This window comes from Oncorhynchus mykiss, chromosome 28, assembly GCF_057628025.1.
Source record: "Oncorhynchus mykiss isolate SJ-2025 chromosome 28, ASM5762802v1, whole genome shotgun sequence".
In the NCBI taxonomy this organism is placed as follows: domain Eukaryota; kingdom Metazoa; phylum Chordata; class Actinopteri; order Salmoniformes; family Salmonidae; genus Oncorhynchus; species Oncorhynchus mykiss.
The window spans coordinates 10093352-10104915 of NC_143049.1; the positions used below are offsets into that span (position 1 = coordinate 10093352).

General features: G+C 44.5%; 1 protein-coding gene across 1 annotated transcript; it reads left to right on the plus strand.

Annotated features, from left to right (window-relative positions):
- The first annotated feature begins 133 nt into the window (after positions 1-133).
- On the plus strand, positions 134-11149 carry LOC110508460 (endothelin receptor type B). The gene is made up of 8 exons (XM_036966691.2): positions 134-1715; positions 1860-2303; positions 8143-8255; positions 8365-8569; positions 9174-9323; positions 9449-9582; positions 9682-9790; positions 9918-11149. The coding sequence occupies exons 2-8, from the start codon at positions 1863-1865 to the stop codon at positions 10047-10049; spliced, it is 1284 nt and encodes a 427-aa protein (XP_036822586.1). The 5' UTR covers positions 134-1715; positions 1860-1862; the 3' UTR covers positions 10050-11149.
- Positions 11150-11564: the final 415 nt, after the last annotated feature.

Below are 11564 nucleotides of genomic sequence, written 5' to 3' on the forward strand. Positions count from 1 at the left end.
AAAGTCATTTGGCCAATGGGGACAATTCTTTACAGGCAAATATCAGGAGGGCTGCAGTTTGGCGGGAACAATATCTTAGTCAACTTTTTTATGTATTTTCTTTCAAATACGCCAACGATATACGTATGTTTCCGCAGTATATCGCAGACGCGGAAGTAGAAGGGTGCGGGGCCTGGGGAGGGAAGGGAGAAGAGGAGTTATGGAGCTGGGGAGGAGGAGGACGGAGGAATTAGATTTGGGGTGTGAGAGAGTGAGCGGGGAACCGTCGGTCCTCCGTAGAACGTCAGTGATAAGTTTATTTTGGGTTGATAACAGCCTGAATGCCTCTGCCCAGACAAACAGACACCAGAGCGTTCTCTCCTCATACAGTGTGGTAAGAAAGGCCACGTTGTTTACAGCGCAGGCAACATTACTGAACGCTCTCGCGCGCGCGCGCAAAACCACAATGCCACACTCGCTCACTCATCTTGGTGAAAGAGGCTGGATGAGGGGAGCATAACTGTGTAAACATGGTCGAGGGTTCATGGACCCCAGTCTGAAGACTGGAATGTGTGCTCTCTTCCTCTCTAGAAAAGAAAACACACAAACACACACACGTGCCAAGTCCCAGTTACTGAAAGGTTTGTGCGTCTCTTGCAGAGAGGTGAGAGAGCAGATATGAGCAGAGTGAAAGAGGACCGGGTAAGTTACTCTAACTCATTTTTTGACAACGAGGACCAATGCGATGCTCTCCCTCTCTACCTCTGGGACGGTGATCAATCCCAAGAATAAACCCATCTGGTAGTGACGGCATTATGGCAGCTAACAGTACAGCTCTTGGAAAACAGCCGCAGGTGTGGATAGAATATAGATCTTACAGAATCGAACATATTACTATCACCCAAACCGTGGCTAAGATAAATACAGGATTCTGAGCTCCATAACTCTTAAGTCAGGAGAAATCCAGGTAAGCCTAACCTTTTCAGCTGTTTTTTTTGTTTTTTAAGTTGGATGGAGGAATTCCTGTAAAATGGCACAAGGCTACCATCCGAGAGGTCTTGCCCTGACTCCTGTCCCACGGTGACAAGATGCACCTCTTGTCACAGTCGTAACAGGGCACAATGTTCCACGGTCATACAAATATGTTCTTCCCCTCACTTTATTGAACAATAAATACGTCTCAAGCAGCTTTCCCATTGGATTGGTCTTTCTCTCTGAAGAAGGGGGAGGGGTCAAGTGGAGGCAGTAACCGGTGCTCAAGGACTTCAAGTTGTCCAACTGCGGTCTGCGCACAGAGCCAGTAGGGTGACGGGACCAGGAAAGGAGAGAAGTCTGTACCATGAAATTGGAGCAATGACCAAGGACATTTTGAGTCATTTTCTATAGCTTTTTGGGCTATTTTACCTGTTGTTTTTTTATTTTTTTTGTCTCACTGAGATGTAACATCTATTTCAACTTTAGACCTAGCAGAGCACACGTGCCATCAACTACCAGACAAGGATCAACATCAAAACATCATGTGGACGTGGGAAGAGAATTGATGAGGAGTGTTTGGACAAGATGACCATGACATAAAATTGGAATAATTGCGTTTTTTTCCCCCGTAACCATTACTGCCCTTCTCTATAAGTCGGGGAAGTCGTTTTCAACCGTTCTATTCTCAACTGGGAGAGTCAGCCTGCCAAAGCAAACTGTTACTCGAGGTATCTTAAGAGAAGCATTCCTCCATCTTGCAGGTAAGAAAGGTGTTTTTTGTCTGACATTCACCTGCTCATGTCTCGTTACATTGAGCTCTCAGCTGCAATTGGGGGGGGGGGGGATATTTTAGGCTGTGTTCCTGTTTTGACATGATAGCCTAAAGATTTCATGTTTCCGAGCAGCCAATGAGAGATCCAGGATTGATTATGACGAAGACCTTGTTCATCTGTTTCCCGCTGGTTCTCCTGGCGGGACGTCTCCTTGTGGTCACCGGACAAGCCAACGAGCCCAACCAACCAGAAGCCCTGCCGTCCGCCACACAGACACCAGTAGTCTCTGGTAAAGAGAGCCTGGCGAGGCTCAACGCCAATGACTCCGCTCCTCGTCACATGCGGCCTTTACCGCCGATGTGCTTGGGGCCTACCGAGATCAGAGACACATTTAAGTACATCAACACTGTGGTGTCGTGTCTCGTGTTCATCGTCGGTATCATCGGGAACTTCACGCTCCTAAGAATCATCTACAAGAACAAGGGCATGCGCAATGGTCCCAATATTCTCATCGCCAGCCTGGCGCTGGGAGACCTGCTGCACATTGTGATCGATATTCCCATCAATGTGTACAAGGTGAGAGCAATCAAGCACACGCCAACATAAGATACACACGCGCATGCACCATGCGCACACACGCACGTCCACACAGTGGTCAAGTGGTACAGGGTGAGACACAGGCTGTACTGTAATATTGGGTTCAAAATGTTTTCTCTGTCCACGTACGTCTTACCCGGTCGTACAATAGCATACGAATTGGATGATGTAACTTTATCATACACCTCTGAAGGATGTGTAGTATTACACGTCTTTATCTGAGACCAAGTTGCTCGTTGCGCTATAACAACAAAGGAGAATTATTGATGTTGGTGGTTAGGGGAAATAATGAGAAAATGTAGCAGGTTAGGTGAATTGGGTGTAGTTTAGAGTAAGGGTTAAAGGAAGAGTTAGCTAAAATGCTACAGTTGTCCCAGATGCGACTCGAACATGCAACCTTTGGATTGCTAGACTGTCGTGGCTTTACGCCCACCCATCCTCCCCGACCAACCTCCCTACTTTTGTTTCTGTCTCAAGTAACTACATCGTTAGTAGGTGTCATACACTGAGTGCACAAAACATTAAGGACACCTGCTCTTTCCGTGACATAGCTTTCACCTGGTCTGTCTATGATCCCTTATTGGTGTCACTTGTTAAATTCACTTCAATCAGTGTAGATAAAGGGGGGGAAACAGGTTAAAGAAGGATTTTTAAGCCTGGAGACAATTGAGACATGGATTGTGTATGTGTGCCATTCAGAGGGTGAACGGGCAAGACAAAAGATTGAAGTGCCTTTGAACAGGTTTTGGTAGTAGGTGCCCCTTTTTCCTCCAACATAACGATGGTCATTATGGCCAAACAGTTCTACTTTTGCTTCATCAGACCTGAGGACATTTCTCCAAAAAGTACAATCTTTGTCCCCATGTGCAGTTGCAAACCGTAGTCTGGCTTTTTTATGGCGGTTTTGGAGCAGTGACTTCTTCCTTGCTGAGCGGCCTTTCAGGTTATGTCGATACAGGACTTGTTGTACTGTGGATATAGATACTTTTGTACCTGCTTCCTCCAGCATCTTCACAAGGTCATTTGCTGTTGGTCTGGGATTGATTTGCACTTTTTGCACCAAAGTACGTTCATCTCTAGGAGACAGAACGTGTCTCCTTCCTGAGCGGTATGACGGCTGCATGGTCCCATGGTGTTTATACTTGCGTACTGTTGTTTGTACAGATGAACGTGGTACCTTCAGGCATTTGGAAATTGCTCCCAAGGATTAACCAGACTTGTGGAGGTCTACAATTTCTTTCTCAGGTCTTGGCTGATTTCATTAGAATTTCCCATGATGTCAAGCAAAGAGGCACTGAGTTTGAAGGTAGGCATTGAAATACATCCACAGGTACACCTCCAATTGACCCAAATGATGTCAATTAGCCTATCAGAAGCTTCTAAAGCCATGACATAATTTTCTGGAATTTTCCAAGCTGTTTAAAGGCACAGTCAACTTAGTGTATGTAAACTTCTGACCCACTGGAATTTTGCTCACTCGGACTGATTGTGTCAAGAACTGCAATGGTGCTGGATTTTCACGCTCAACAGTGTCCCGTGTGTATCAAGAATGGTCCACCACCCAAAGGACATAAAACCAACATGACTCAACTGTGGGAGGCATTGGAGTCAACATGGGACAGCATCCCTGTGGAACCCTTTCAACACCTTGTAGAGTGACCCACTGGAATTGTGATACAATGAATTATAAGTGAAATAATCTGTCTGTAAACAATTGTTGGAAAAAATACTTGTGTCATGCACAAAGTAGATGTCCTTACCGACTTGCCAAAGCTATAGTTTGTTAACAAGAAATTCTCATTCATTTATATGCAAATGATAGTCTTATACTCAGCTGGCCCCTCCCCGGATGTTGTGTTAAATGCTCTACAACAAAGCTTTCTTAGTGTCCAACAAGCTTTCTCTGCCCTTAACCTTGTTCTGAACAGCTCAAAAACAAAGGTCATGTGGTTTGGTAAGAAGAATGCCCCTCTCCCCACAGGAGTGACTACTACCTCTGATGGTTTAGAGCTTGAGGTAGTCACCTCCTACAAGTACTTGGGAGTATGGCTAGATGGTACACTTTCCTTCTCTCAGCACATATCAAAGCTGCAGGCTAAAGTTAAATCTAGACTTGGTTTCCTCTATCGTAATCACTCCACTTTCACCCCAGCTGCCAAACTAACCCTGATTCAGATGACCATCCTACCCATGCTAGATTACGGAGACATAATTTATAGATCAGCAGGTAAGAGTGCTCTCGAGTGGCTTGATGTTCTTTACCATTCGGCCATCAGATTTGCATTCAATGCTCCTTATAGGACACATCACTACACTCTGTACTCTGTAAACTGGTCAACTCTGTATACTCGTTGCAAGACCCATTGGTTGATGTTTATTTATAAAACCCTCTTAGGCCTCACTTCCCCATATCTGAGATATCTACTGCAGCCCACATCCTCCACACACAACACCCGTTCTGCCAGTCACATTCCGTTAAAGTTCCCCAAAGCAAACACATCCCTGGGTCGCTCCTCTTTTCAGTTCGCTGCAGCTAGCGACTGGAACGAGCTGCAACAAACACTCCAACTGGACAGTTTTACCTCAATCTCTTCATTCAAAGATTCAATCATGCACACTCTTACTGACAGTTGTGGTTGTTTTGTGTGATGTATTGTTGTCTCTACCTTCTTGCCCTTTGTGCTGTTGTCTGTGCCCAATAATGTGTGTACCATGTTTTGTGCTGCTACCATGTTGTGTTGCTACCATGCTGTTTTGTCATGTGTTGCTGCCTTGCTATGTTGTTGTCTACGGTCTCTCTTTATGTAGTGTTGTGTGTTTTAAATGTTTTAATCTATATTTTATTTTTAATCCCAGCCCCTGTCCCCGCAGGAGGCCTTTTGCCTTCAGGGAGGAAAGCATTGTAAATAAGAATTTGTTCTTAACTGACTTGCATAGCTACATAAAATAAATAAAAATGTTGGAAGCACAGAATTGTCAAGAAAGTAATTGTATGCTGAAGCATTAATGATGTCCACATACTTTTGGCCATGCAGTGTAGGTCTGTATCACAGTAGCTATAGGTCACTGTATCACAGTAGCTATAGGTCTCTGTATCACAGTAACTATAGGTCTCTGTATCACAGTAGCTAAGTCTCTGTATCACAGTAGCTAAGTCTCTGTATCACAGTAGCTAAGTCACTGTATCACAGTAGCTAAGTCTCTGTATCACAGTAGCTATAGGTCTCTGTACCACAGTAGCTAGGTCACTGTATCACAGTAGCTAAGTCTCTGTATCACAGTAGCTAAGTCTCTGTATCACAGTAGCTAAGTCTCTGTATCCCAGTAGCTAAGTCTCTGTATCACAGTAGCTAAGTCTCTGTATCCCAGTAGCTAAGTCTCTGTATCACAGTAGCTAAGTCACTGTAGCTAAGTCTCTGTATCACAATAGCTATAGGTCTCTGTATCACAGTAGCTAGGTCACTGTATCACAGTAGCTAGGTCTCTGTATCACAGTAGCTATAGTAACTAGGTCTCTGTATCACAGTAGATATAGGTCTCTGTATCACAGTAACTAGGTCTCTGTATCACAGTAACTAGGTCTCTGTATCACAGTAACTATAGGTCTCTGTAATCACAATAGCTATAGGTCTCTGTATCACAGTAACTATAGGTCTCTGTATCACAGTAACTATAGGTCTCTGTATCACAGTAGCTAAGTCTCTGTATCACAGTAACTATAGGTCTCTGTATCACAGTAGCTATAGGTCTCTGCATCACAGTAACTAGGTCTCTGTATCACAGTAGCTATAGGTCTCTGTATCACAGTAACTATGGGTCTCTGTATCACAGCAACTATAGGTCTCTGTATCACAGTAACTAGGTCTCTATATCACAATAACTATAGGTCTCTGTATCACAGTAGCTATATGTCTCTGTATCACAGTAGCTATAGGTCTCTGTATCACAGTAATTATAGGTCTCTGTATCACAGTAGCTATAGGTCTCTGTATCACAGTAACTGAGGATAATTTATGTCTGTAATAAAGCCCCTTTTGTGGGGGAAAACTCATTCGGATTAGCTGTGCCTGGTTCCCTAGTGGGTTGGCCTGGTTCTCTAGTGGGTGGGCCTGGTTCCCTGGTGGGTGGGCCTGGTTCCCTAGTGGGTGGGCCTGGTTCCTTGGTGGGTGGGCCTGGTTCCCTGGTGGGTGGGCCTGGCTGACAAGTGGGTGAGTCTATCCATAGATTAGGGCCTAATTTATTAATTTCAATGAACTGATTTTCCTTATATCAACTGTTGCTCAGTAAAATCGTAGAAAGTGTTGCACGTTGTGTTAATGTTTTGGTTCAGTATCTGTACATTTGGCTGTGGTAGGCCTGTGTGTGAGAGCGAGAGATACATTCCATGTCATCTCAGCAAGCCATGACACCCACAATCTCAGATTGTTCTGAAATCGTTTCTGTAGTTAGAAACGGATAAGTTGAGCATTCCTGAAACATATATTTTGTTGAAATATAATTTGATCTCTGAGATATTAAGCGAATTGATCGCACCAAAAATTAAATTTTATGAGATGTATATGGTGGTCGAAATACCACTTGTGGAATATTCCCATCAATATCTATGGCCAATTGGTTGGAACCCTAGCTACTAACTTATCTCTCTGTACAGGGGGAAAAAACATCACCCCCCCGCCCTACCTACAAGGTGTTGAAGGTGTTCCACAGATGTCCTTCAAGTGGTGGACCATTCCTAATACACAGGGGAAGCTGTTGAGCGTGAAAAGCACAAACCGTGTCGCCATCTACCTACTACCATACCCCGTTCAAAGGCACTTAAATCTTTTGCCTTGCCCATTCACCCTCTGAATGCCACATACACAATCCATGTCTCTAATTTGTCTCAAAGCTTAAAAATCCTTCTCTAGCCTGTCTCCTCCCCTTCATCTGCACTGATTGAAGTGGATTGAACAAGTGACATCAATAAGGGATCGTAGCGTTCCCCTGGATTCACCTGGTCAGTCTGTGTCATGGAAAGAGCAGGTGTTCCTAATGTTTTGTACACTCGTTGTTGGGTTTGGATCGGTGTGGGATGTGTGGGGTCCGTTGATGTCTTTTGACAATGTCTCATGTCTTACGCATTATAAATACATTTTTAAAAAATGGTTCAAATTGGATGTTTATTGAATAACATATGAATCTAAATTAAAATGGTCAATTTGGGTGCAATCGATTATCTTAATTTGCTCAGAGATCATGATGAATGTTGCAGGAATGCTAATCGTATCTGTTTCTAACAACGTGAACAGTTTCAAAACAATCTGAGATGGTGGGTGTCGAAGTCCTCTTTCTTGGTTTTTTTGAGGTGGAAGGACCCTGGATAGAGTACTACAGATATTTGGGTAATGGGAGGCCAAACTTTACATTATGAAATGCATACCAGGAGAATCTATCTGTGTGCTGTAGAGATCTGACCACCACATATGATTCCAATACAGTAGGGTGAGATTGACCCTCAATGCTAATCTAGGGTCAGTTTGGTGTTAACCTCCACATGTGATCACAACAGGCCTCATAAGCAGTTAGAGCTTCTTGTCTTTTACTCATGACTGGTCAATGCATCTAAACTTTCATTGTTTAAACAATATCATGAAGTAGATTCATAGCGTGAAATGCATAGTGCGAAATGTTGTGCTGATGCTTTATTTTAATGGGCCGCTAGCCTATTTACAAAATATTTACATAGAAATGACATGGTAATCATTAAATACCATATGGTTAATATAACTACGTGACAGATCATTGGGAATAACCCTGATTTCTCTATCTTTACCCCTAGCTCCTAGCCGAGGATTGGCCGTTTGGTGTAGGTCTGTGTAAACTAGTGCCGTTTGTCCAGAAAGCTTCAGTGGGCATTACTGTGCTGAGCTTGTGTGCTCTGAGCATTGACAGGTATGCTAACACGCACACCCGCACACACAAACACACACACACAGTTGCATTTATCGACTACCCAGAAATGGTTGCCCTAATGTTTCTCCCCCTCTGCTCCCACACCCAGGTACCGCGCGGTAGCGTCGTGGAACCGTATTAAGGGGATCGGTGTTCCCAAGTGGACGGCTATAGAGATCGCACTCATCTGGCTGCTGTCCATACTGCTGGCGGTCCCCGAGGCTATAGCCTTCGACATGCTCGCCATGGACTACAAGGGAGAGCACCTCCGCATCTGTCTGCTACACCCCATGCAGAAATCAGACTTTATGAGTGTGCGTAGACACACACACGAGTACACACACATACAGTACGCACACAAGCAAGAACCGCACGCACGCACATCGAGAGCATGCACACAAACAAGAGTGGTCTATAGGGAGTGTCCCTGGTCGGGGGCTGGTCTGGGAAAGCGGCAGTGTGCCGACTCTCCCCTTGTTTTTCAAAAATCAATCACTTGACTTTTGAGGCCCCCGTTTGTCTGGATAAGGAGGTTTGAGTGCGAGTGTGCGTGTGCGTGTGCGTGTGTGTGTGTGTGTGTGTGTGTGTGCGTGCGTCTCAGAGTGCCCAATAGATGATAGGTTGAGCTTTTGTAGTTGTCATCCCAAAGAGGTTTTAGATGAAGTGATGTGTTACCAGAAGTGAACTACGTTACCCAGACCCTTTGGGGTTCCTCCTTCTCACGCTTCTTCACTTCCCTCATACTTCAGCATTAGGATTTGGCTCCCAACCAGAACCAGTCAGACTCAGATTTTCTCTACAGTCCGTGGCTCTTTCTAAAGGGGAATTTTGCATTGTGAACTGCAGTAGTCTTAAGCAGAGTTTCCATTTATCCGGTGTGCCCTGTATTCATTGGTGTTTTCTCTGTGTGTCGCCCAGTTCTATAAGTCAGCTAAGGACTGGTGGCTGTTCAGTGTGTATTTCTGCCTCCCTCTGGCCGTCACCGCCGTCTTCTACACCCTGATGACTTGTGAGATGCTGAGGAAGAAGAACGGAGTCCAGATCACCCTGAGTGACCATCTCAAACAGGTAACCTCTCTCTTCACCCTTTATCTGCAGCCTAAATCATTTAGATGGGCCTCTTTTACTTCTGACGGGCACTGGAGCCAGGTAGGTGGATTAGTTGGCTGATCGATTGATCTCTGTGTGTGTAGAGGCGGGAGGTGGCTAAGACAGTGTTCTGCCTGGTGCTGGTGTTTGCTCTATGCTGGCTGCCCCTCCATCTCAGCCGCATCCTCAAGCTCACCATCTATGACGAGAAGGACCCCAACCGCTGTGAACTGCTCAGGTGAGGAATATCTTTGTGCCCCACTCGCTCTACACTGACCTTAATATTGTAAATAGGAGATGAAATAGCATGTTGGGTGTGTGTGTGTGTTTCTCCTAGTTTCTTCCTGGTGCTAGACTACATCGGGATCAACATGGCGTCTCTTAACTCCTGCATCAACCCCATCGCTCTCTACATGGTCAGCAAGCGTTTCAAGAGCTGCTTCAGGGTAAGACAGACACACACACACACACACACACACACACAGCAACTAAACAGCGTGCCAAAATAGGGTTAACGCCTGATGGGCTTGTATGTATGTACAAAGAGCTAATGTTCTCTATCTCTATCTCTAGTCATGCCTGTGTTGCTGGTGTCTGCCAGCGGAGATGTTGATTGATGAGAAGCAGTCCTGTATGAAGCTCAAAGTCACAGACCGGACCGACCAGAGCAACTCACGTGCTACTAACAAGTACACTTCAGCATGAGAGGGGCCCCGCACGCGCACTCAATGAAGTCTCGTATTAGTGCTCTAAAGGACTAATTGAAGATCAGTCATGTAACCTGATCCTGACCGAAACCATTATGAGACGGCCATAAGATGTGTCCTAAGAAGTGCCCTTACTCAGTAGATGTAGTTTTAAACCGCCAGGAGAAAATAAGTGCCCTAAAGGACTGATCCAGCGAAGTCTCCTCTGATTGGAGGAAGAAGTACTCAAATGTACTTAAACCCACAAGTGTTGCGGACAAGGGTCCCTCAAAGTTTTGGTTCAGAATAAACTGTCAAATCGCCAGAAATTCAGCTAGAAATTAGTTTACTTTATGAAAATCTGTTCATTTAGGAAATCTGTTCTCAAGTATTCCCACAAATACATCTGAAAAAGAGTCTCAATGTAATTCAAGATGTGAAATTACAGGGGGGGGGGGGGGTCTCTCTTTTTGGGCTTAGTTGTGGTCAGTTTGCAGTGTATAAATGATGTTCCAGACCCCCCGACCATCCACTACGACAAAAACCGTCCCGCGGCTGAATCTAGTTGTCTACCCCTGGTCTAGAATGTTTAGCTGGGAGAGTGTTGATGGAGAAGAGGATCATTTGGGGAAAAAATGAGTGTAGGGATAGAGGTTCAATGCATACAATCAGATATTATTGATGATGAATGGCACAACATAGGGTTGTCATATTGTGGAGAAATGACACTGCCGGTTGTGACTCCCCCTGGTTATAACCTCTGTAGGAATGTTCATAAGGTACACGATATCAGGCAAACCCAAAGGGGCTGTGGCAGAGGCGTCATAGTGAAAATGCCTGAGGTTGAGACATAGGGAACGTTATATGAACATTGCAAGAAGGTTGAAATATTGTACTGTATGATATATTTGCGGCTTTTTTTAACATATCCTGTATACTACTCTGAATTCAAGGACTTAAGAATGAATTCACTTTCACGCCTTTGCTAAATTGCTTTTACACTATTTGATATTGCTAGGGTTTGACTTGGATAGTTTGCTATGGCATCTTTGAATGTTTGTCTTCATGTTCTGTATCGCTACTAGGATTGATCTGTTTCTCATTAAACTGCTGATCTGATTGGGTCTGACTTCGTGTGAGGCAATCGCAAATGGCAGCACTTTCCAAACATTCTCACAATAGGTTTATGGAAAAAACAGTTCAGAGTTTGTCTCATGTATGATTCTTTTAGTATTCTGTAGCTTTGTGGACTGCCATCCAATTGTAAAAACAGATTGATTTCTTATGATTGAATAGCGAGGGTGACAAGCCAGAGACGGTTATTGGGGACTTGGATGAGAGGGAGAGGATACATTTGAAGTAGTTCTTCTCTTCATATGCCTTGCAGTTCTGTGTTTTTCTGTCTTATAGAGTCAGGAATCGGATGCTGTGACTGCATGTGGAGCGCTGTGTTGATGCTGTGGTACACTGAGTGTACAAAACATTAAGAACACCTGCTCTTTCCATGACATAGACTGACCAGGTGAAAGCTATG